At 48.6% G+C, this 25,997-nt stretch overlaps 1 protein-coding gene across 2 annotated transcripts; it reads left to right on the forward strand.

Moving 5' to 3' along the window:
• Positions 1–11,336: 11,336 nt before the first annotated feature.
• NIPAL3 (NIPA like domain containing 3) lies at positions 11,337–25,611 on the forward strand. 2 transcript variants are annotated; one of them, XM_064635084.1, is made up of 12 exons: positions 11,337–11,719; positions 12,751–13,134; positions 14,683–14,751; positions 14,840–15,011; positions 15,105–15,164; positions 15,759–15,880; positions 16,542–16,638; positions 17,751–17,886; positions 18,454–18,542; positions 19,725–19,788; positions 20,765–20,859; positions 21,498–25,611. In XM_064635084.1, the coding sequence occupies exons 2-12, from the start codon at positions 13,036–13,038 to the stop codon at positions 21,695–21,697; spliced, it is 1,203 nt and encodes a 400-aa protein (XP_064491154.1). In that variant the 5' UTR covers positions 11,337–11,719; positions 12,751–13,035; the 3' UTR covers positions 21,698–25,611. The 2 variants fall into 2 exon arrangements, with proteins under 2 accessions (XP_064491154.1, XP_064491153.1); XM_064635083.1 differs by having other exon boundaries at positions 11,343–11,719; positions 15,735–15,880.
• The last annotated feature ends 386 nt before the right edge of the window (positions 25,612–25,997 follow it).

Below are 25,997 nucleotides of genomic sequence, written 5' to 3' on the forward strand. Positions count from 1 at the left end.
GTTCAAACCAGTCACACCAGGAATCCCCCAACGCTCAGCTTTGCCCATCTGACCCCCTTCTCTCTGACTCCAGTGACTCGAGCAGCACCACTCCTAATTTACAGCAGCAAAAACGTTGTAACCTCGGGTTCCCAGCAGAACAAAGCTGCATTTTGCTGGATTTCAAGGCGTTCCATCCCACGGGAAACCACCCTGAGCTCTGCAGGGCTCCCTGAGCCTGCACCTCCCAAATAACTCCCTGGCTTTCTGCCGGTGGGATGGGGGCAGAGAACCAGGGGCTTTTCCCGGGTGATCCTGGCTCTGGGAGGGTTTCGGTGCCGGTGCCCGCTGCGGGCAGGGAAGCGCCGGTTGATCCAGGGCAGCGCAGGAGCGGAGCCTCCGCCCGCTGCCACCCAGAGGTGGGTGTTTTGCTGACTGGCTCAGTATCGCTCATCCCTCCCAGCCAAGGGCGAGGAGCTGCCGCGGAGGTTGCGCAAAGCAGAGCTCCCAAATATGTGAGAGCATTCCTGGCTCCTCGCCCGGAGCCCACCAGTTCCTTTTGAAGATCAAGATACGAGAGAAGGACGGAGGCGATTCACACACACACACCCCCACCCCAGCGAGCAGAGGTCGTGTGAAAGTGGGAGAAGTTGTGTTGTGCAAAGGGCTCCTGCTGACACAGGAGGGGCTGCCCCGGACAGCTGGGAGCTGGTTTGTGCTGACTCCAGTCAGGAACACAAAGTAAACTGGTCTGGGAGATGGACACTGCAGGGGCTGGATGTGTGCTCTGCACAGGGCAGTGTGTGACAGACCCCAGAGCCCATCCCTGAGCTCCAGGATCTGCCCCCCTGCCCTTCTCCCTTATTCCTGCCCTGCTCAGGAGGGACCTCCCCTTCCAGGGTAGCATTCCCTATGGAATGGCACAGTCAGCCTGCAGCACTGGTGTTCTCAGCTGGAAACACAGAGGAGGTGGGGGTTTTTGCATTAATTATTATTTTGTGTTAATTATTCGACATCTACAAAACTGGAAGCTTTCAAACCAGCTTTAACTAATGACCATTCTCTAATTCACAGAGCCAAGTTCCACCAATGAGCTGCTGAGCTACCACTGATCCAGCCCTTTTAGGCTGAGAGCAGGACTGCTCACTGTGTGCTCTGCAGGGCTTGGGGGAAATCCTGGTGGAGGAATCCCACTCTGGCATCCCAGTCCTGCTGCTCACAGGCTGGGAGCCACTTCCCCCCCCTCCCCGCAGCTGTGGAGGAAGGAACACTTCCAAAGTGCTCCTGGTGAATGAGTGCCCACAAAGACAGGGGTGCACCCAAAAGAGAAGCAGCAGCATGTGAGCTGAGTTGTGCAAGAGCTCTGGTATCCCCGGCGCTGGGCGGAGGGCTCTGCTCTTCACTTCTGCAAACAACACCCAGTTTCTGTGTCTTTATTCGTGCTTATTCATTCCTTGCATCACCAGCCAGGCAGCCCAGGAGCTCGGTGTGTGGTGTGGTTCTGCAGTGCTATAAAGGGAAAAGCAGCATCCCGTGTTTTGCTGGGACACCCACACGCCGCGCTCGGAGGAGCCCTGGCACTGTGCTGGGTATCGGAGGAGAGGATTAAAGACAGGAAGATGAAGCCCTGTCTGCATCTGCTTTGCAGAGTGGAAACCTTCCATAAAGCTGCTGAGGGTTCCCCCAGCTCTGCTGTCTCACCTGTTTCCCTTTGGGTTTGGATAATTGAATTTCTGATGGGCCCAGTTGAAGTGCTATGTTTATTTTACAATCTATTTTACAATGTTTATTGTAAAATACGTGGATTTGCAGTGGTCCAGCCCTGCAGACACATACCAGCTGACTCCAACTGGGGGTCCCTCCTGTTCTCTCCCACTGCCTGGATCAGGAGAGGGCACAGGCTCCAACCCCAGCAGTTGGGTGTGGAGTGTTTGTGTGTTTTCTGATAACACAGACTGGTGATCTTCTCCCCTCATATTTAATTTGCCCTCTGTCCTCATCAAATGCCTCTTGGCACTGCTTCCCTCCCAGCCTGCAGCTTCCCCCTCTTTTACCAACCCCCTGTGACAAGATACAAGTGCTGAGAGATGTAGTAAAGATGTAGTAAAGATACCCCTGTTGGGTAAGGAGAGCCCTGGGCTTTCTCATGGGCTCATTTTTTTTGTTTTCCATGGTCAGGAATTTATTGTTGATCTTAATCTTAGGCCAGGCAACGTCACTGCACGGGGACAATAAACGCTCTTGAACAATCTGCTGATGGATTTATTTGTCTTCTCATGAGGATTCTGAGGGGCAGGAGGGCCCGGGAGAGGGGAGTTTCCATTGGTGCCTTTCCATCTCTTTGAAACAGTGGTGGGATGGAACAGGTGGGAATGGCAGTTCTGGCTCAAAGGAAGCACTTGAGACTTTTACAAGCCTCTCTCCAGCTCTAATTCCCAGCCCCAGGTTTTACCCTGGTTCCTTGCCATGCTGGGCAGCCACGAGTATCCCTTGCCATTCCTGCCCAGTGGTTCCCAGCTTCGAGTCTTTATGCCCAGTGTGTTCCTCTGGGGGTGAGTTCAGGCACAAAACAAACACAGCCTAAATGTCTAAAGCCCCTGCTTTGGATATGAGGGATCTTTTTCCAGGTCGTGTGTGCTGTGGCTTCTTCCTCTGTGCAGTGGGGATAAGAAATTGCTCCCACATCTCAGGGTGGTGCAGGATTTAATTACTGTTTGTACCTGTCTGGGGCCCCTGATCCACTGCTCCAGGCTGTTCTCAACCCACACTCCCCTTCCAGGCACCTCAGAGCCAGTGCCTGTGGATCTATGGCAGTGACCAGCCCCCCTGGAGCAGGATGGACAGTGGGACACTCTGGGATGGCTCTGCTGTCTGATGTGTTCTCATCCATCCCATCAAAGTGGTGTCTCCCAGGCTGGACTCGCTTTCTCTGCTTCCCTGGGAGGTTTGTGTGGCTGAGAGGTCGCAGGCTCTGGAATAACTCTCAGTTCCAGGTCTCTGACTTGCAGCAGGGTGTTACTGCCTTGGAAGACAATCAGTGTTGGAGTGACCTTCAGGACAAACAGGCAAGGGGTGCAAACACCAAACCAGGCACTGAGAGAGCAGAGTGCATCCATCAGGGAAGGTGAGAGAGGAAAAGCAACCGGTGTGACAGGACTGTGTGGGGAAGCTGCTGCTGGATTTAAAAGTGCTGTCCCAGGCAGAGCTGATTTCCAGGGACACTGATAAGGCAACACTAAACTCTGTCCCGAGCACAGGAACAAATGGATCATTAGCAGTGTCAAAGAATCAAGCAGGAGGAGAACTCCCACGTGGTGGAAGTTGTGAGATAAACTCTGTGCCCTCACGCTGCAGGTCCCAAACCTCAGCAGGCAGTGGGCCAGCAGCACATGTTGGGTGCATTATGCACTAGTGTGGCTTCTCCTGAAGCCTCTGGCTTTCACAGCGAGCTGTGGAGTGTTCTAGTGATTCCTTAAGGCTACTCCAAACTTCCAGGGTGGTTTCCAGGTGGTTTTCTCAGCAGAGCTTCCAAGGGACCTTCCCAGAGCTCACGGAAGGGAGACCCACCAGTGTCTGTGGCACTGAGATCAGACATGCCTTGAGAAGCTCTGAGGCAGCTGGATTTGTGTGTTAAGGTGCTCTGCACCACGGAGGATCAGAACCAAAATCAACAGCAACACCTTCCCTCCCAGCTCAAGGCTCACAGGTCCAGAGAAGGCCGTTTTCCAAATGTTTCCAAATGAAATCCTCTTGTGGTTTGGGACATAAACACTGCCTGGCCAGAACTGGTGTTGCTTTGCTTGCAGAAAAGCACAAAGGTTTGTTTCAGAAAGAAAAAGGGCTTTGTGGACGCCCTTGAATTGCCTTTTCCTGTGGGTAATGACCAACAAAGGAAAACCCACATTTAAAATCCAGTTGTCTCCGCTGTGAGTGGTTCTAATGGCAGGGCTGTTGGCAGCACCAGGCCCAAAATCTGGGAGAGCTTCCCAAGTGTGGGTGGGTCTCTCTGTGCCTGCCCAAGATGCAAAGGTTGCATTCACAAAGGCACTGAGGGTTTGAGTCTCTGGCAGAAAATGAGCACGGATTTTGAGGCACTGAACTAATTAACTTAGAGATTCAAACAAAAAAACATGATGCTTTTTCCCTGGGTTTTTTTTGGCCCTTGTGTTTCCTATGCTAAGCTGGTGAAATGCCTCCAATCTGCCATATTTAACTGCCTCTGTTTTAACAAAGGGTTTGGTCCCAGAGCTGAAGATGACTTTGAGGACAGCTTGGGACACTATTTTCTTGTTTCTCACTCCTTTTTTTGCCCTCCCAAATTTGTCACTTTTCAGCTGTCACTGCCTCAACAGCAGAACCTGCAGCTACCAGACAAAAGTTCCTTTTTGCTGAGGGAGAGCAGTGACCACGAAAATTGCAGGATCTGTCCACTCCTTCTTCTCAGATGTCTCTTTGTCTATAGCCATAAATTATCAGCCACTGCCATCTTTTAAATAGATAGTTTCCTGTTCTGCCTCTTGTAGGTTAGATATTATCTCCCCCAGTAAATCATGAGTCAGTGATTAATTCCAGAAGGCCGTTCCCAGGAGCAAATTCTTACAATGTTAAAATTAATACGATGCGAAGCCATTATACTGTGATATAGAAAATAATTATGGCCTGCAAACCAGTTTAATCAACTCAGAACATGCTGGGGCAGGTGCTCAGCCAGAGTGAGTCATTGTAAGAAAGTTCACAGTCTCAGTGTAAGGGCTGTGTGAGCAAACAGGATTATCCCCTGTCAGCTGAGCCTGGTACCTCGTGTGTTCTTTGCACACCCAAACTGTGAGGTAAGACACCCCTGCTGATGTTTCAGCTGTGTCAAATGACTGTAAAGGCATGAATTGCTTCAAGAGCATGCATGCAGCCAGTTAAGATGTCTCAGCTGATGAGTGGCAGCTTATTAAGCTGATTAAGTTGTGTCTTCACCCTGCCTTAAACAGCTCTGCAGAGTCATCAGGTATCAGAGAGTGAACAGGCTCTGCCTCAGCACAGGGATGTGTCTGCACCTAGTGCAGTTTGAAAGGGGACAAATCACTGGGGAGCAGCTGCTGTGCACAAAGGGAGGAAAAACTCCTTCTAAAATAACAAAACAACCCCAAAGCAGTGACAGATCCAGCAAGACACCGTGGAAGGGACAGGTAAGTCCACGAGCAGCGTGAGTGTCACCATGAACCATCTAATTAATAACCCTGTGCCTCATTGACAGCTCCTGTCTGAGAACACTGAACTGCTGGGGGTTAGAGCTGGCAGCACCCCTGTGGAGCCTGGCAGGGGTGGGGAGCAGCAGGCACAGGACAGTTCAGTGCCTTGCACAAGGGTGAATCAGCAGGACTTGAGGAACTGAACCCCAAGGCAGGTCCTCGCTGACAGGAGCTGGCACAGCTCCAGGGGCAGGGCCAGCACGTGGGCACAGAGCTGATCCCCAGCTCTGGGGGTGAACCTCAAAGGCAGGACCTGTTGAAGATGTGACTCTGACCTGCCTTGAGCTCCCCCTCTAACCCACCCAGGCAGGGGGATGTTGTTAGGGCAGGGGGAAGATCCCACCTGGACCATCAATGGTAATGGGATGGCTCCAGCATATCCCTGCTTTTCATCCTTCACAGGCCAAGACAAACCAATTTTTATAGGAATTACTCTGAGAACACAACAGTGGTCCATCTAGTCCATACGTGTCCATATGTATATAAACAATTTTTAAACTTTGCTTACTGTGAGTTCCACAAACGAACTACTATTAATTACTATTTTATTTCTCTACCTGTTGCTCCCAACAGCTTTCATGGCAGATGATCATCCCAGTTTACACATGGAGAATGAACATTGTTTGTGCAATTACTTTCTTCTTCCAAGTTTTAATTTACTGGGGTTTAAGTTTATGCTGGTATCCCTCTGGTTTATATGGTGTGGGAGAAGCTCATTATTTCACTTTTCTCAGTTATCTCACATACACCTTACTTGCCTTCTCTCTAAATTAAACATCTTCAATGTTTTCAGTCTTTACAGGGACTCTAATATCTCTTATTTATAAATTAAGTCTATTTGTGCCATTGCCTTTCTGGGTTAGTGTGGCCAGAACTAAACACAACATCCCAGCTGAAGATGTACCAGCACCATCACTGATGGTATTATTGTATTTCTTCTATTGTTCTCCAAGTCACATGAATTTTAGGTTTTGGTTTTAACTGTGTCTTCATAATTTCAAAATTATAATCCTTTAATGCAAGTCTCCATGTTGCATGGAAAGCTGGACATTTCTGGGCATGAGGAGGATCAAATTTCTCTCTGTTTACAGGGCAGTTTGTACAGACTGGGAGCCAAGGCAGATCTAAAAATCTCACTGTAACATCTGAGTTGGGCCTAATTAATTCAGCATGTGGGCAGAAGGCATTATTTGCAGTACCACACCTTTCCTGCCTCTCTTCTCTTCCTGGGCTTTTCAAAAAGAGGACTGGGCAGGATTCTATTTATAGAGCCAAATAAATCCCAACCTGTCTCAGCTTTTCAGACCTGGTCCCATGAAGTGCTGAATGCCCTTGTCTGCCAATCCCAGAAAAAAAAAGTGTGGCTTGGAAGGTCTGGGATCGTGCAAGGTGAAAGCAGCACCTTTGTGCTAATGTAAATATGAAATTATTCCAATGGGGAGAACTGGAGTTCCTGATCTTTAAGAGCATCCTGTGGACTTCATTAATTGTCTTGTCTGCCAGTTGCCAAGGGAAAATGTTCTGGAAGGGACTTAGCTCCTGTTCTGAAGGCTTGAGAGATGGATTCTGGCAGGGATCTGATGCCCCCTCCCCAAAACAGCACGTGTGTGACAGGGAGGGAGGGAGAACAGGATGCCTGGGACTGGAGAACAAGGAAAAGTGCAGTTGAGAGGAGAGGATAAAGTAGTTTGGGCATTATTGCACTCATAGATGAGGGGATTTAACTGTGTGGAAGGTTTTGCAGGATCAACCAGGATGGTGCAGGGTTCAAAGGGGGAAAATGGAAGCCTGCATAGGATGAGCAAGGGGTTGATTAAAAACATCATCCAGGCAGGACCTGTGCTGGTATCCACAGCAGCAGCAGCTCTGGAATGACTTGATGCCCCTTAGGAAACAACCAGGAATGGATGGCAGGGAGAGGAGAGGAATGGAGGCTCCTGCTCTGCTTGGTCTTGCAAAATTCTGAAGGGAAGAGGAGCTGGGGGTGGGCAGGCAGTGCTCCTGCTGGAGAAGGTGCTGATTTATGGTGACATCACAGGCAAATCACTTCCCAGGCTGTTTTCCTGAGCTGTTCCTGCTGCGTGCACGGACAAGTGTAACAGTGCTAAAAATAATAAACCCCAAATATGTGCCACCTCCATGAAAGCTGGAAGAGCTTTGCAAGGAGTCAGATCCCGAGGAACCAGCCTCCAGTTCTCATGTGCATGCACAATTCCTGTGGATTCAGCCCTTCTGGTAAAAATGCCACTTACCAAGCAGGTGGACACGAATAATCCTTCCCACTTTAATTTTTCTTTGTAGGAAAAATTCTTCAGGACAGACCAAAGTTTGAGGGGTGTGATACAACTGGGAAGTTTCTGCAGGGCTGTGCTTCCCTTTAAGCACATGGGACACTCCAGGGGTGCCAAAGTGACAGGGGGAGGTTTCTGGCTGTGGTGTGAGGAGCAGGGATCCTGAGCCAGCTATTCCTTATCAAGCCCCAGGAGCAGAACAGCCCCTGCCCCTGGTCCTGGGCTCCCATCCCTGCTGTGTGGGAGCCCTGCCACGTGCCTGAGGTTCTCCACCCTGGACAGGAGGCTTGTGCTGAGGGAAACAAGAGCAGCCCAGTGTGCTGGAACTGGCTATTAAAATTGCAGCAGGTTTCCACAGCAGCTGATAAAAAACTGCATCTGCAAGCTCTGTTCCCTGGTGTTGGCAGGCTTGGCTGCTCCTGCTGACCAGCCTGCTGAGGCTGGGATGCAGCTCCATGCCCAGCCCTGCCCCACAAGGGGAGTTACTGCTCTGGCAGCACGTTCTTGATTAGCACCTTCCAGGACAGCACGTGTCAGAGAAGCAGCCACAGAGCCCTTCTCCCATCCAGTGCATCCAGCTCTGGGTTTGGCATGTCCATCATCACCTCAGTGCTGCTGGAAGTAATTGGAGATTAGGCATCTACACACCCTTGGAGGTTTTTTTACCTCTTGCTAAAGTGGCTGCACCTCAAAGTGCCCTCAGAACGCCTGGAACTGTGTTTTGGTAACACAAGGGCCACTGTGCTGAGAGGTAAATCCCCCAGAAACAGCTTCCCCCTGTGTCCCCTGGGTGGGAGAAAACAGGGCTAAACTGGCAGAGCTACAAAAGTGGGTCAACTCACCTGTTGGGTGTTCTAGGTCAGGGAGGGAGAAGCAAATAAGCTCCTTACTGTTGCCTAAATTACCAGTGGGTAAACTCCGTGTCCTGGCATCTATCCTTGACTAAAGGAATGTGCTCTGGAATGGCTCGTGCTGGAGAGGACACAGCCAAGTGCTTTTGGTGGAGGGAACTAAGTCAGCAGCCCCCAAAAGGTCTGGTGTTAATGGATCCAACGCTTCCCCTCCCCAAGCTGCTGCAGGGACCTTTCCCCAGGGATAAAGCCCACGAAGGAACCAGCCAAGCCCTTGTGTAGCTTTGTGGTTTGGCTCCCTGCCCGCTCTGCCCTTCGAGCAGGAAATTCTCAAAGGGAAGGGAGTGCTCTGAGAAGCTGCCTCCAGACTCTGCCTCTTCTCTTTTAGTCACAGCTCAGCACCAGGTCACCTGGAACTGCTGGAAGCTGACCAGGCAGACTGACGGCGCCTGCAGAAGGGACAGAAGCAACTTCTCCACCTTGATCATTTTCCCTCATCTTTTGTCCTTTCCATCCTTGATTGCTGTTGTTCCATCCGGAGATAAAACACTCCTGATATCACTGAGATGGGAGAGACAAGCAAGGGGGAAGAGATCAAAGGAAGGAGAAGAAAGAGAAGATGCCAAAGGCAGAAGAAGAAAGAGGGAAGATGTCAAACGCACTTCCTTGATTCACCTGCTTTACATACCCGGTGCAAAGTTTCAGAAATTCTTAATGTACGTGATTTTTGGAGTTCTGGGGTTACCACGTAGTCACCAGACAGCAGGAGGCCGTGGAAGGGCATCCTCCTTCCACCAGCTGAGGAAGTAGCTTGAAAGGTGGATCCAGAAAGCCCAGGAGGCCCTTGGCACCTGTGAGTCTTGGCTGGACTTGAAAAGGAACCCGGGCGAGGGCAGGCTGGGGAATCGCGGGGGTTTGAAAGTGTCTTTCTGCTTCCCTCTGCTGGTCAGACAGAGCTGTGCCCAGGGAATTCCTGAAAATCGGGGATCAGCGGGAAGGAGAGCAAAAGATAGGAGGGGTTACCTTGTGCTGTCAGCGCACAAACATTAACTCCACCGATTTCTTTGAATGTGCTCCTGAAAAAACGCAACGTGTGTGTGTGTGTGTGTGTGTGTGTGATTGGGTGGGTGGGTGGGAGACGGCACAAATGAACAAAAATTATTGAATTACCGTTTTTCTCATCCTGTTATCAGCCGTGATTACAAATTTAACGACCTTAACTTAGTTGCTGTTCTTGTTACAAACCAGGATCATTATCAGTGGCAAAAAACCCCTCCAAACAAAGGCTTAAACTTCAAACATTTTTGTTGCTCACTTGGTTATACTGAAATCTCTTTGACTGAGACTAAAATCTGGTTTTTTTCCCCCTAGTCTGAGCTCACTTTCCTATGGTGTTTATAAGGACTGGAGGAAATCTTGAAACCCCAAAGGAACAGCCAATGATGACGAGATTCTGAATATGGAGATACAGGAAAATGCAAATCCAAGCCCAGCTTTCATTTTAAATGGGAGGTGCAAGAGAAAGGCAAATCTAACATTAGCACAGTATTCCAGCCAGGAAATCAGCAGTCACTTCTGCATTTCATTTCCCTGTTTTATTTAAGAAGCAAATTGAGGGGGAGTGGGAGGATAAAGAGCCCTTGGAAGCTCTGCTGCTGCTGAATGGGCTGTGACTCAGTGCTCTAAATCACTTTTGCAGATTGTCCTCATTTAGTGAGTCAGGGACTTGAACAACCACGGGGATGACCCTCCCCAAACTGGAAAGCTGAGGGGAGATGCTGAACACCCCAGATCCTGCCCAGAGAAGCCGTGGCTGCCCCATCCCTGGAAGTGTCCAAAGGCCAGGTTGGAACAACCTGGGATAGTGGAAGGTGGATGATCTTTAATGTCCCTTCCAATCCATGGAAATGTAAGTGGGATTGTGCCCAAGGACAGCACAGGCCTTCAGCAGAGCCCTGCAACTGCAGGGCAGAGGTTTGAGTCACTGCTGTCACAGGGGAGGTGGTGGGACGAGGAGCTGGGCAGTGCCACAGGGCACATTTGATGGCATTTCTTAGTCCCTTGTCCTGATTTGACCCCAAGGAGAGAAATTTAGGACCTCAAACAGCTCTAACCTGCTGTGGATATAAATAGTATCATTTCATTTGTTCCATTAATGGACCCTCTGCTGTGCCTTGAGTGAAAAACCTTCACGTGGTTGGGGCTTTTACTCCCCAGCTGTGCTCGAAGTGCTGTTTATTTTGGGGACATGTCACCAAGAGCTGCTTTTGTGCTTCACGTGCCTCGCCCTCCGGGACATCCCTGAGCACCCGTGGGAAGGCAGGAATCCAGTTCAGATCCCATTCCAGTGTCCCTGCTCAGTGTGGCACCGGGATTTTTGGTTCTAAAACCAGTCCCAGGCGCTCAGGGGCTGCAGGGCAGGGGCTGAAGGGCTGGTTTGACAGAGATGGGACAGGGCAGCCTGAGAGCTGCCAGCACACGGGGCGATGGCTCAGGGGCCAAAGGAGTCAGATGAAGCCCCAGGTGAAGCCTGAGGAGAAGCCCCAAGCGAGACCCCAGGTGGACCCTGGGTGGCGATACCGGAAGTCCGCTCGGGGCCGCGCCCCGCCCAGGTGAGGCGCCGCGGTGAATGCCGGGAAGGGCGCCGCTGGGAGCGGCGGTACCCGGGCGACTGAGGCAGCGCACACCCCATTGCCCCGCCCCGGTGAGGTGTAGGGTCGGTACCTCCCGGTACCTGCCGGTGCATCCCCGGCCCATCCCCGTCCCCCGGCGGGGCCGGCGCGGAGGGAACGCGGACACCCCGTTGCCGTGACAACCTCCGGCCCCGCTCTCCTCCAATCACCGCGCCCCTTACTTTGGGAACGGAAGCAGGCGCCCAATCACAGGCGAGCTCTCAGAGCCGCCGCGGCTGGTTTAAGGTGGCTCGGCGGAGGAGCTTCGCGCATGCGCCTTAAGGCGGCTATGGCTGCGCCACCGGACCCACTGTGGGAGGGACGGGCCCCACCGGGGCAGGGCGGGGGCCCCTGCCTGTCCGTGCAGCCCTGAACCGGGGAGCTCCCCCGGAGCCCCGGGAGGGGCCCGCGGGGCCTCCCCGCCCCAACAGAGCGGCGGAACGCGGCTCCTTCCGCCTGGCCCCTCAGAGCTCTGCGCCCATTGGCTGGGCCGGGTCCCGCCTCCGCGCCGCAGCCAATCCTCGCGCACAGCTGGGGCCCAGGTATGGATTGACAGCGCTGGCGGCCAATCGGAGGAGCCGGGCGGGGACCGCCCGCGGCGCTGACCGGGAGCCGGAGTTGTGGCCGAGGCCGGGGGCGGCGGGGGAAGGACGGGCCGCACCTGAGGGACAGGTCAGGGACAGGTGAGTGGCGGGGCCGTCCCGTCCCGGAGTGCCCGGGACTCCGCAGGGTTCGGTGGGGAACAACCCGGGGCTGGGCTGGGCAGGGCGGCCCGGCCCGAGGGTGTGTGGGGACACCCCCTGCCCGACCCGGGCTCTGCGCTGGGGGTTCGCTCACACCGGGAGGGGGGTTTGCCCCCCACCTCCCCTCACAGCGGGTTTTTTTGCCGTTTCCTGCCCGGACTGAGGTGCTGCCCCTGTTCCCCGCGCGCTGGAGGCTCGGGGCGGGTTAAGGGCACCAGGGTGGGCTCAGGGGGGTTGCGGTGCCCAGCCCAGCACGGGGCGGTCCTGCTGCCTCACTTTCCAGGGTCCCGGGCTGGGATGCTCAGTCTGCACCACTCCCGGGGGTCTGATGGCCTGAGGACGTGTCACGGGTGGGGATCACCCCCTCTCTGTCTGTAAACCTGCATCTCCTTCCATACCAGGCAGGGGTGATGCCGGTGCTCCCCGAGGGAGAAGGAGCCATCAGGGGGTGCAGGGAGCTCAGACAGACTCTCTGTGGTGCTTGCCAGACACTTAGGATGAGTTTGACTCCGGGGAATTCCGGCTCCGAGGAATTCCGGCTCCCCACTGCTCCCAGGGATTGCACTGGGATGACCTCTGGGAGCAGCTCTGTCATCCCCAGCACGTGGGGATGGGGTGACTCATGTACTGCTGGTCCTCAACAAACCCCAGGGGTACAGGCAGGAGGAGAATGAAAAGCAGCTCTTGCAGGACTTCAGAGACTTTGTGGTGCTGTTAAATGCCAGCTGAGTGTGTCACCCCTGGGGCCCAGCCAGCTCAGAGCTCTTGTAAAGCCAAGTCTGTAGGAGTTTCTGTCCAGGTTTGTAAGAAGACATTTAAAATCTGCTTTCTCTGCTGAGAGTTTGTTTCCAGGGGTGTTTTTTTTTTCTGTGGCCTACCCTTCAGCAGGATTTCACTGCAGGATTTTGGACCACTGATTTAATTTGATCTAATTCCTTTTTTTAATTATTATTCTTTTTTTTTCCCCTTAGTGTCACCTTGGAGGAATATAACCCTGTTGCCCCACTGACTGGTGGAAATAGTGGCTCATCTGCCCTTCTGTCTGTTCTATCCCAGTGTGGGCTGGTGGGGAAGGAAAGCACTGACAGGCTGCAGAGAATTTGTGCTTCACTGAACTAATTGTTGCTTGGCCAAGGAAACAGGATGGATGGGAAGGAGAGGTACCAAAAGCTGGTTCCAGCAAGGTCCACGTCTCATCTTTAAAGAGAAGTTCCAGCAGCAGAGAGGCTGAAAAGCAAACACTCCAAAGAACCAAAATGGAAGGAGGCAACAGCCCAAATCTGCAACTCCAGCAGCTCCCCTTGGCCACAGCAGCAGTTTCTGTGCAGCCACACACAGACTCCTTCTCCTACAAGGTCAGATTTCCACCCCAGTCCATCCCTAGAAGGCTCTGACTGTTGGATTGAGCTGATAATGCTGCTCTGTTTGGGTTATTTTTTGCAGAAAGTGCTCTGTCTTTGTATCCAGCCACTTCTGGGTGTTACATGCTGTGTATAGTGAGAGAAAGAAAGAGAAAGTCTGTGTCTGCAGAGCAGCCAAAGTGAAGGAAGGGCTGGCAGTTAAAAGATGGGGGTGTCTGAAGGTGTTTAAGTGCAGTAAATTCTGCCAGGTTGTTCTGGTTTGCTGTGTATTCAAGGGCTTGAATTTTGGGTGGGTCAGCCCACAGCCATGCAGAGCCTGCACTTGGGATGGGATGTGTTCTCCAGGGCTGTTCCCAGCTCAGCTTCCTCTGAATCTCTGGTTCTGAAGGTGCTCAGGAAACCTCAGCAAGAAGGGCTTTTTTTTTTGCTGGACAAAGTACTCAGAGCCCACAGTCCTGGGTCCTTGTTGACCCAACTGCTGTTGACCTGTGGCTCTCACAGCCCAGAAAACTCTGATCACACAGTGACATCCTTGTGCCACCTTCACTGTGTGTGGGGGGAGATCTCCCAGGGGGTTTGGGGTGAGTCTGGTTTTTGTACATCCCGATGAGGAGATTTTTGTTCCACTCCAGATCTGAGAGTTCTTGTTTTACTGTGTATGAGAAAATCAAGATTCATACATTCACTGTGCAGGGAGGGATGTGAATGTGAGCTGGGTTATCCCAAATCAGCCCAAGGGGGGACTGGACTGTATTTTGGAGACCAGCACTGAATGAACAGTGCTAAAGACATCTGATGAGATTTAGACAGTTGTTGGGAGCACACAAATGCTGAAAGGCCTGGCTTAGCCTCAGGCTCCTCACTCCTACTCCACATTTCCTTTGTGACTCAACCTGCTTTACATCCTGTTTTATTTCAAATTCCACCTTTATAGATCGTGGGAATTATTGCTGAGCTGGGAATGCCAGTGCAGAAGGGGCTGGGAGTCTGCTGGGAGCTGTTACCAGTGACTTTTGGAATAACTGGTTCATATAAACAGCATAAAATCTGTGACAATTGAGCTGCCTCTTCAGATGGGCTGAATTACTGAGTGAACCAGCAGCTGTTACAAGTGGAGAAGAGCAAAATAGGTTCCTGATCCATACTGTGGAATTCCAGGACAATAAACATCCTCATGAAAGGAGTTTTCTCAAAGGGAATGAGTGACAGGGTGATTGTGTTTGGCTTTATCTTCCTCCCCTCAGAGAAACTGCAAACTAACTGAAGTCTCTTGGAGAAAGTGGTTATTAGGGGTTTTCACCTGAGTTCACAGATTTGGGACTCAGGGACTTCTCTGGCTTGCCCCAGATCAGCAGAAAGGGAGGAAGATAAACAGATTTTATTGACAGGTGGGTGACTAGATGACCTTCAGAGGTCCTTTCCAACCCAAACTATGCTATGATTCAGCAACACTTTTAAAAGTCTTTCTTCCAGAGTGTGCAAAAAAAACCTCCCAGTCCCTTGGCTGAACTGAATGCCTGTGTGTTCCCTTTGTTTGTACAGGAGAACTTGATTGGGGCATTACTGGCTATTTTTGGGCACCTTGTCAGCAGCATTGCACTCAACCTGCAGGTGAGTGTCCTGAAGCAAACATTCATCCTGCACCAAAACCATCCACCACGACCAACCTGCTTGGCTTCTGTTCCCTTCTCTTTTCCAGAAGTACAGCCACATCAGGCTGGCAGGCTCCAAAGACCCCAGGGCCTACTTCAAAACCAAGACCTGGTGGTGTGGGTTCCTCCTGCTGGTGCTGGGAGAACTGGGAGTGTTTTCCTCCTATGCCTTTGCTCCTCTCTCCCTGATTGTGCCACTCAGTGCAGTGTCTGTCATAGGTAAGGAGGATTCTGAGTGTGTTCCAGTGGCACATTCCTGGTTGATCCCACAACTCACTGTTTCTCTTTCCCTTTTTTTTTTTTTTTTTATAGCTAGTGCAATCATAGGGATTATATTTATTAAAGAAAAATGGAAGCCCAAGGAATTTTTGAGTAAGTTCTACAATTCCTTTTTGGTTTTCCTCTCTGTTTACAAGCCATTCAACACACATAGCATGGCCTCTCAAGAATTATACAGTCATTATTTTATATTATTATTAGAGGGATGGCAAGGTCTCCATGGTGTCTGTTGGAATAAAGGTGTCATCTCATCCACTGTTGGTTAAAGATGGATATTTTTTCTCAGACTTGTGCCAAATCACCTGAATCTCACAGATCTTAGAAATTCAAGGAATTGCAGGATTTGAGGATCCTGGCTCTCCAGGATGAAGCTGCAGCCCTAAATCTGAGGCCCAGGGAAATCAGTGTTTGCAGAACTGGGGCATTCATCCCTGCATTTCCTAGGAAAAGGGCCGTGCAGGGCAGGAGAAGCCCCCCATACAGATCTGTAGCTCTGGGATCAGCTGTTTGTCCCAGCTCCCACACCCCCACTGCCCAGGGCTTGATGGCTCTGATCTTTTGGAAGTGGGGCACTGAGTCACCCCCAGGAATGTTCAGGTGTGGTGTTAATTCCCCACACCCAACTCCTTAACTCTGCCCTCTCTCTCCTGTCCTGGCTGCAAGGACGTTACGTCCTGTCCTTCGTAGGCTGTGGTCTGGCAGTTGTGGGGACTTACCTGCTGGTGACATTTGGACCCAACAGCCACGAGAAGATGACAGCAGAAAACATCACCAGGCACTTAGTGAGCTGGCCATTCCTGCTCTACATGGTAAGGTGGCCCAGGAAATGGGGGGTGGTTTTCTCAACATGCCTGCTTTGGGAGTTTCCTTTCAAGCATTATTTTTCCTTATGGTTGCTGCCAGTGTTCCTTGTACTCCCTGATGAACCTCTGGTAGCTTTTCCAGGTGTCAGGCACAAGTACAACTTAGAACTCTCCCATTCCTTCTCTGACTTGAAAGATATTTAATTTGGAAGTTACTGTGCTTGCAGCTGGGCTTTTTCTACACTGACTTTCTCACTGGAGCCATTACTTTCTCACTGAAAATCTTATGAAATCTGTCATTTTATATTTGAGAGGAGCTTGGCCATTAACTGAGACTTGTGCTTCAGGGATCACTTACAGAACCTCATCACAGAAAGCAGGCTGAGATCTCTGATGGGAATATTCAGTCAGGATTATTTGATCTGCTGCTTTACCATAAATATAATGTCTAAAGTGTCCCATGTTTCCTGTTCTGCAAGAAGCCACTGAATAGCTCATTTAACTGATTCTAAGATCATGCTAAATTTAATCTATAATTGTGGGGGATCCCCATTTTCCTTTGATTTGCCCTATTGTGTAATTCCAGTGTTTGTCTGGCTCAGAATCCCATTTACTGCCAACCCCATCTAATCTGCATTTTTGATATTCTCATTTCTGTCTTTTGTAGCTTGTGGAGATCATTGTTTTCTGCCTGCTGCTGTATTTTTACAAGGAGAAAAATGCAAACTACCTTGTAGTTATTCTTCTGCTGGTGGCTTTGCTGGGTGAGTTGATGTGGAGCTGTAACATCTTTAAACAGTAAACTACAGTAAATTGAGGCATCTCTGGCATTTAGGAGATTATATTGACCTAATTAATGCCATAAAATGCACCAGTCTGCTCCAGAACTGTTACTACAAAGGCTGGACATCTTTGCAAATGACCTTTGAACAATTAAGGCTTATTTCCCATAAGGAGGAATAATCTGCCAAGCACAGAAAGTGCAAGTTATTTATTTAATTTTAATTTTAATCTGTGCACACAAAGCACGGTATTCAGTGAATAAATGGTCCAGTGGAGGAAAGAGAGGATTTGACCTACAAGAGTCTTCTTGGCTCTGGGAAGATTTGCTGTGAGGGTAAGGGAATGAGAAATACTTTGCCCTGCCAGTGTGTCCCTGTTGAAACTGGGAGAGTCTCTGGGCTTGGAGTCAAATCTATCCCTAAAGTGCACACTGGGATCCTGCAGTGACTCTGGAAAGGGCAGCATTTCACTGGTACCTTTCTCCACATTAATCTGGGTTTGTTTTTAAAGAAACTCTACTCAGTTAAACTTTAAAAAGGGTGAATAAAGCAAGGCAGTGACTCAGTCTGACACACTTAAATCTGTGTCTCAGTCCTCAATGTTTGCTATTTATGCAGCTTCAGTCACTGCAGTGTCTTTTACTCTTTTTTCTTTGTTTTTTGGGTTTTTTTGAACTGTTTGGGGCTGGATTTCAGTCACTGATACCTCAAAGGCTCTGTGAATTACAGACAAAGCAACTTCACTAATTCTGAATGGCTTTTAACAGAGGGAGAAGAAGGTTCTTTCTGATTCTTGCTTTGGAAACTTCCTCGGCTTTTATTAACCAAGCCAGAGGAAGATTTGTATCCTTCCATCATGTGACAGCACTTGGAGAAGAAACAGTAAATGCTCTGTAGACATGGGGATTGTGATACAGAAAGGTTCAGGCACTTGTTGAAGTTGTTGGGAATAAAAGTGGCAGGGCTGGTGCTAAAAGGGGCAGTTTGCTCCCTCGTTTGGCCTGGAAAAGGGGGGGGTCAGGTTTCTGGGGGTTGTTTGGAGCTTCCTGCCAGTGCTCCAGCTGAGTGGGGTGAACTTCCATGACCTTCCCCAGGTTCCATGACCGTGGTGACTGTGAAGGCTGTGGCAGGGATGATTGTTGTCTCCATCCAAGGGACCCTGCAGCTGGACTCCCCCATATTCTACATCATGTTGGTGTGTATGATTGCCACAGCCATCTACCAGGCCACGTAAGCCCTTCACTCTTTGTGTGTCTGTCATTGTTCTGGTGGTTTGGGCTGCTTGGTACCCTTCCAAAAAGCTCTGATTAAAACTCTCCATTCTTCTCTTCTGTGACCTGTCCTCAAATCCACCTCACAGGAGCCTGGGGTAGTGGTGGGCTTTGCTTTTTCCGTGCAGTGACACTGCCAAGTAGTTTTAACCCCAAATGTGGATATACATCATCCAAGCATTTGCAACACAATTTTAGGAATGAAATGGTGGTAAATCAGATCCAGTTATCTGTGCACTGGCTAAAATCAAACTGTCGAATCAGTGTTGTTGAAAATGTGTCTGTTTTTAGCTTTTTTTTTTCTTCCCCTTTGCACTTGCAATAACATGAAAACCCAGTAGCAGCAGGGATAAAAAGCTTCTCAAAATGTGAGTGGCCCTGAGGTCACTCATTCCAAGGGATGCTGCTGCTGCTGCTTTAGTGAGAAAAATTATTAATTTTCTAAATCTATGCATCACTTCTGCAAGGTGTTTCCAAAAAGAGTGTCCCTGCAAATGAAGCCATGTTGTCTGTGACTCTGTTGCAGGTTTTTAGCTCAAGCCTCACAGCTCTATGACTCAGCTCAGATTGCCAGTGTTGGCTACATCCTGTCCACAGCAGCAGCAATCTCAGCAGGTAAGGGCACAAACCTTCCCAAAAGAAGGGCCAAAGGTTTTGGAAAATAATCCTCACTCCCAGCTGAGGAAGGTGAACACTCAGCAAGATGATGACTTGTATTTTCTTGTCGTCTTTGTTTGGTTTTTCCTTCAAAAAACATGAATTATCCCATTAGACTGTGTTAAAATTTTCTGTTAAGTGCTGTCACTTCATTAAAAATGCAGGGGATCTTTAGATTTGAGACTATTACTACTCATTCCATGCAGGGTGATGTGTGATCTTAGATGTGCAGTTCAGTACCCAGCTCAGTTTTCTCCTGGTTGAATTTTATCTAGATTTTGTTCAAATGTGCCACACAGTGTACAAACCTGTTTGCTTCCTCTGCTCAAAGGTGTTGGGATCTCTCCCCAATAGTCTTGTTGTTGTATCCAGAGTGCAGCTGCTCAAAAGAGGCTTTTTTTCTTTCTGCATTTCTCCAGTTTCAGCCCTTGCCCATGGTAGCAAAGCTTTGTCTGCAGGAACAAAGATTGAGCATTTCCAACCCCTGGGGCTCAGACCTGAGGAACAGCCTTTGTAAGGTTTTGTTCTCCTCACTTAAACACATGAGCAAAGCTGGGGGAAACAAACACAAAAAACCAAACCCCAGCACTCAAGAGAGTGCATTTGTCTGGCAGTGCTGGGTACAGAGTAGTTTGTTCCTCTGCTTGGAACAGAGGGCAATAACTTCCCCCAAAAATTGCACAGTGCTTTTTAATGCTCCTCTTCAGTGTCATGAGAGACTCTGTCCTTGTATTTATTTCCTGTCATGTCCCAGGCTCTCAGATCCATCAGCTTATTCAGTTAAAAATGCAAAGAGTAGGACCCAGAACATGTGTCCTGCTGACACCCAGGACACCAAGGATGTTTATCTTGAGAGGTTTGAGCTGGATCTTATTGTTTGGGGTCAAGGGTTTGTATCCTGTTGCAGTTAGATCCAGTTACAGCAGTAGAGCTGTTTTGGGAGCAAAACTCTTTAGAAGATTCGTCAATAATTTTGTGTTAAAACAGAAATCAGGCCACCTTTTTCTATTTCGAGATCATTAACAAAACAAAGGGGCTGACTATAAAAACAGGGAGCTTGCCTGATGTGGTTTCTGGAGGGATTAGTGCTGGAGGTGTAACTGGAGGGGGAAAGATGTAATGACTTATTTCCTTTTGAAGGAGCAACTTTTTACTTGGACTTCACGGGTGAAGATGTTCTCCACATATGTATGTTTGCACTGGGGTAAGTGCTTCAAGTTTCCTTGAGAGAAAACTGGACAGTATTGCTTCATGTGACTCAAACTTTAAAAATACATCTCTTCTTTAAAAATATGTCTCTGCTGGGGGTACAAACTGTCTTGGGAGGAGGACAGACTGCAAACACTTTCTCTGGCAGAGCTCAGTGTCGTGTCTGGGTGATGCTGGAAGCTCTAGAAAGGTTGTGTAACACTCAGTAATGCACAATTACAACATTAATCACTAAATCTTTTACTGGCTGTCCTGGAGATCAGCTCAGATGTTGGGTCATAGGGGCTGCTTTTCAAGCTACCTGCTCATGAATCTGGAAGAACTGTAGAATAACTGAAAGAAACCATTTCTGGGGAATCTGTTTGAGGTTTTGCACCTTCACTGAACTGTGACTGACTTCTGGAGTCTGGTTCTTGGGGCACATAGATCAGTAGAACATTTCCTGTGTCTTGATGTAATTAGCTCTCCATAATCAGGGGACATTGTGAAATGGCTTTTAGATAAGGAAAGAAAAAAAACAAAACACAATTGGGAGATTATTGTTTTGAACTGCACCTTCCTCTGTGGACCCACTGGAAAAATCCAGATCAGTGGTTGTTACTGTGTTTACCTACAGAAAACCTTTCAAAGGTCAGGCTGCTAAATCCTGGAATTTCATCAAAGGAAACCAAGTGTTGATATGCTGCCTTTCCCCTTCAGTTAGTCAAGGTTAATTCATTAATTAACATGAAAAATTTCCCTGTGTTTTGATAAGGAAAAGGGGACATTGTGCTGAGTGCTGGGGGGGTTTCAGTGCTGGTGAAGGGGGCTCAGCTGGGACAGTGCTCTGGAATTCTTGACTTTGCAGTTCTTGAACTTCATAGCTCTGAATCCTCTCTGGAGCTACATGGTAGGCACCCTGGAAAAGCAACTTGCAATATTGTGTGCCCTCCCTTTTCAGTGATCTCAGTAATGTTGTTCCTCTCCCTCAGGTGCCTCATAGCATTCCTGGGTGTTTTCCTGATCACAAGAAACAGGAAGAAGCCTGTGCCCTTTGAACCATACATATCCATGGATGCCATGCCAGGTAACAGGAAAAATCCAGGGGTTCCTCACTCTTTGGGAGTGTTGGGTTCCCAGTGAGAGCTCAGGCTCTGGGCTCTGTTCAGTGTCAGAGGGATCAGAGAGTTGTGGTGTTTCCTGTGGTTTTCCTTCTGGTTTTTTTGTGCCTCATGAAGGGTTTGTGCATGTTTTGCACAGAGCAGACAGGGGATGATGATGTGCCACTGGGATGCCACTGGGTCCCTGTCCTGTCAGAACAGCCTTGTCCAGTTGGCTGCTCTCCAGGGAGATTTAACTATTTTTGAGCATATGCTTGGGATTGGTCCAGCAAGAAGAGCTGATTCTTGGGGAAGGCTGAGATTGTGCAAGAGGCAGAGGCCAGGGGGAGCAGGAATTTCCTTTGGGAAGCACAGCTAAACTTTCTGGTGAGCCCTGTGAGAGTTATGCAGCACTTGATGGATAACTGACTGCCATCCCTCATTCCCTTGGAGCTCATTTCCCCATTAGCTGCTCCAGTGCTGAGCACAAAACCATCCTGTCTCTCATTTAACACTCGAGGAACTGCTGAGCTGGAAAACAGGGAGACCTGATAATTCACTGATTTAACAGAGCACAGGAAAGATGCATTTTTGTCCCTAAGCATTGAACCTCTGCTCTCTCCAGGCATGCAGAACATGCATGACAAAGGGATTGCAGTCCAGCCTGACCTCAAAGCTTCCTTTTCCTACGGAGCCCTGGAGAACAACGACACCATGCCTGAGATTTACACCCCAGCCACGCTGCCCATCGTGCAGGAGCAACACGGTTCCAAAGGAGTCTCTGCCCCACCCTACCGGGTGCTGGAGCACAGCAAAAAGGAGTGAGTGACCTTTAAAGGACTGATTTGAATCCTCAGAAGTCTGACCTTTTATTTATTTACCCATTAAAATACAAGCAAGTGTAAAGCCAACCCTGGACAGAGCTGAAAGCTCGTCTCCAGCTGAACTTTCCAGGCTGATTATTAAAATAAGCAACTCTTTATAGCTGTGAAGTTGAAAAGGAGTAAATCCCAGTTCTGCATGGAATTGTGCTGGCTGGAAGTGTGAAATGGGGAGTGCAGCACCATGGAACTGATGAGAGAGCAGATGCTGTGGGAAGAGAAGTGACTGTGCAATTTTTAGTCCTGCTGGGAGTGGGTTTATCTCCAGCCAGAAGTTTTCAGGAGTGGCTCACAGAGAGAGAGAGAGAAGAGCAGGATTTAATCTTTCATTTATAGAGACTGATGGATTTGCAGGAAGGCTGTAAATCCTCTCGTGTCTGGTGTGACCACTGACTTACTTAACATGGCAATAAATGGAATTGTTTTCGAGCACCAACACTGGAACTTACTGTGGTTTTAGAGCAGCAGAACTGCTCAGAGTGAGCAAGCTGCTTGATTCCTTCAGACCACGAATTTTTGGGCACTTCCTGTACAACTGTTCTCTGGCTGGTGTTGAACACAAGCACTGAGGATGTTGAGTTGTTTTTAGAGCACCACTGGATTATATGTCGGCTTAGAACAAAGATTATTTGCCAGTTTTCTGTTCCACGGCAGGAGCTTCAAGTTGGATTAACTGGTGAGGTACAAGGGCAGGGAGAAATGAGGATAATGTGACTGGATCTGGTGGGGAATTTTATATAATTTTTCCTGATGTCTTAATTATTTATCATGTTTATTTTTGTTCTGCTTGAGGCAGCATGTCCAACTTCAGTGGTCCCAAATACTTACAGGTGGTGACATTCCTTAGTTCAAAAGCTCAGTCTGGGTCTTATAAACTGGGATCCTCCCCCCCTTTTTCTTTTTTTTTTTTTTTAAAAAGGAAGAAAATACTTGTCTACTCTTCTGGATGACCTAAGGAGAAAAGAGAGGTGTGCACAGGACTGTAACAATAACTGAGCTTTGTGTACTTGTGATATTTATCTTTCCAGCTTCCAACAGATGGCCAGGAGCTGATATGGAGGGAGAACAGACAGGAGGGGGGGAGAAGGGGGACTTGTCAAGTGAAAAAGGACAAAGTACAGCGTTTACTGGTATAGGCAAGTTATCCTGGCACTTTGGTATCCTTGTCCTCTCTAAAAGTTGGGGGTTTTTTTCTGTGAAACTCAATTTTAGGTCTATTTGGTGTGTCTTGGGCTGTAAGCACAGGGAGGTGTCTCCAGGACCTTGGAAGACTGTATTTGAAAGGAATGGTGCATTTTTAAGTGGTTACTCTAATACCAAAGTGTTTGGGAGGATCCTGGACTTGGGACAGTTTCTTTCTGCCTTTATTTATTTTTATGTCTTAAATTGACTCGTGGCCAGTTTCTGTTCCCACTGCCAAAAATCCCCTGCAACTCCACTGACTTGTACAGAGTTTTTCCAGGTTCTTGCTGTTGTGTGTGACAACAGAACCCTTCTTTTGCAGAGATTTGCCTTGTCAGCTCTGAAGACTAAATTAACCTGGACATACTTTTTTTTTGCTCTGGCATTTTTGTGCAGCTTAGAAGAATTAAAACCTTCCCCCCTGCACAGAGGAGGTGCCCAGGGGCCCTACCTGGGTGAAGTTTCTTCACCAGTCTGACAATTCAGATCTTATCAGTGGCATCCCCTACACTGCAGCTTTATGAAACCTCGAGAAATAACAGCTTTTCTTTTCCCCTCAATCCTTTTCTGTGTTTAAGCAAGATCAGGATGTTGATGGGCTGATGCTGCCAGAGCATTCATTCATCTGCTCAGCTGCAGTGACACTGATTTACTGCCTTTGGATCCTGGTAATCAATGGTGAATTTATGGGCAGCTTTTGTTCATTAACAATGCCAAATGAAGTCATGCAGGGAGGCTGAATGGGAAGGGCACAGGAGTGCTGCCTTTCCTTATCTCTGCCCTTTTAATCAACCAGGCAGTGGCTGTTTTGACCTATTAGTTCTGCCACCACAGAACACAGCTTGAAAACAGGCTGTGCTAAACCACTGACAGCTACAAACACCCTTAACGTGGCAATATTCTCTGTGTTTAATTATTACAGATGCTGCTGTGGCATAAAATAATTCATCAGAAGGGCCTAAATGTTTTGCTGTTGACATCTGTCTCAGGAGGGTCCTGTGTGTAACAGAACGTGGTTTCTCAGTATTTAAAAAGGGCAGGTGACCAAGCACAGACTTTGCAGCAATAAATGATTGGTTTGGGGTTTTTTTTCTCCTCATCACAGGCCCTGACATCCTGAGAGGTGGGCACAGAGTGCTCTGCCAGGGGACACAGCTGCTCTGCCTGGCTTCTGCTTCTCCTGCAAGCTGCTCTCTGGCCTGAATCAGGGATTTCTTTTTCTGTAAACTGCCCAATTTCCCCAGCCCTGACTGACTCCTGACCTTCCTCTCTGCACAGAGCCCTCAGGTGTGTCAGCACTTCTGCTCTGAGGGAAATTTCCTCCAGCCAGAACTTGAGCTTTTGTGTCATTGTGTGGTTTTGGCTCTTTTGCCTTTAGAATCTTTGAAAGAAGAGTCTTGCTCCAAAGCTTTACATAACCATGTTTTATTTACACAGTCTCTGTGTGTTCAAATAATTCTGCTTAATAATGACAGTTCCATTTACCTGCAGCCACAGGGAAAAACTCCCTTTATCAGCCTTTGGAAACTTCCTGACAAAGGACTGCAGGGGAGGTGGTGTCTTGTTTCTACAGCACATAAATCACAATATTTTTGATTCTCCTGCCACATCAGTAGAGCCTGAGGTGTTCCTTGGGCCTCAACTCCAGGCCCTGAGGGAGGGGTTGCATTGTGGGACTGATGGATTGCACCTCACTCCTGTTTGCTGCTGCTGTTCAACACTTGAATTCTAAAATGTGGGGGGTTTGGGGTTTTTAATTGTATTATGTACTTCTGCCTTTCTTGCTTTTTCTCACAGGCTTCCAAAAAATCTTATTTTCTGCTCTCTAGCCCAGTCTTACAGCTGAGAAGGCACGAGCAGGGCCCTGAGAGGCCAAGGATCTTATTTAAACCTGACTTGTAGGACTCCTGTGCTCTTCCTGACAGTGGCAGGGTAGAGCTCAGGATTGAATTAAACTCCTCACCTCCCTTCTGGTTCAGAGAAGCTGAAACAGGGAAGGTATCTGTACCTTCAGGTCTGAACTTTGAGTATTTGTTATTCTGAGGTGACAATGGCCATGCCCAGGATTGCAGCAAATATTTACAGCTGAGCAGCACAGGGAGGTTTAAAGGAGAGTGAAAAATAATAAAACTGAGGCACAGCACATTTTTAACATGTGAATGTCAGCCCTGCAGTGTGACCCCCAGGGAGGCAGGGCCCTGCTCACAGCACAGCACCCACAGATTCCCAAAGGGGAAGGATTTTTCAGCACCAGGAGCTGTTTCCTTCACTAAACTGTGGAACAGCTCCTTGGCTCTGTCTCTGGCTTCTTCATCCAGTGTGAACTGACATCTCTTTGCCTCCACACTGTGTGGCTTCTCAATGCACCAGAGCACTTAATACACTCTCAGTGTGTATTTTATGTGTAATTTAATGCTGTGCAGCACAGCTCCTGTGCTGGCTGAATGTATAAAATGACTGCCTTCAGTGTTGTCTCATTCACATAAAAATGTGTAAATAAATCAAGCTTTACAGTATTGCACTATCAGGATAACTGCTTCATTTTTCACAAGCAATGTTGCATGTCTATTTAATTCTGTTTGTCTTTTAGGTGAGGCCTTTGGAAATGAAACTTTCAATAAAAAGATTGTGGTAAAATGAAACTTTGAATAAAAGGTTGTTGTAAAACTGATAGAATTCTGGCTTGCTCCATGCTCTGGGAATAGTTTTAATTGGCCCTAAATGTCTTGAGAGAAGTTAAGGCAGAATTTATGTGTATTGAAAGGCCTGTCTGTCTGTTTTTTAACAGGACACTCATAAATGAAATGCAGATTGATGTGTTTTGGGGCTGCAGCTTTACATGAGTGTCCAAGTATTTGGTGTCAGCTGTAGGAATTGGGCAATTTACTTAAAAAACTTTGTTTTACAGGGCTTAAAAAAAAAATTAGCATTTATTATTTTGGAGAAGAGCTTGAAAATGTGATCCAAGGATAATCTAAAGGAGTGGGGAGACATAACCCCAAAATCACTGGTGGCTTGACTGATGAGTTTTTTACTGAAATTGTTCTCTGAGACAGCCAAGC

The sequence above is a fragment of the Pseudopipra pipra genome, chromosome 24 (genome assembly GCF_036250125.1).
Source record: "Pseudopipra pipra isolate bDixPip1 chromosome 24, bDixPip1.hap1, whole genome shotgun sequence".
Classification (NCBI taxonomy): Eukaryota; Metazoa; Chordata; class Aves; order Passeriformes; family Pipridae; genus Pseudopipra; species Pseudopipra pipra.

Excerpts from the sequence above, each read along its gene's own strand:
- NIPAL3 (XM_064635083.1), top strand. The coding sequence starts at position 13,036 with ATGGAAGGAGGCAACAGCCCAAATCTGCAACTCCAGCAGCTCCCCTTG. Across the intron at positions 15,012-15,104 it reads CAGTGCAGTGTCTGTCATAG|CTAGTGCAATCATAGGGATT; the intron begins GTAAGGAGGATT and ends TTTTTTTTATAG. Across the intron at positions 20,860-21,497 it reads ATCCATGGATGCCATGCCAG|GCATGCAGAACATGCATGAC; the intron begins GTAACAGGAAAA and ends TGCTCTCTCCAG.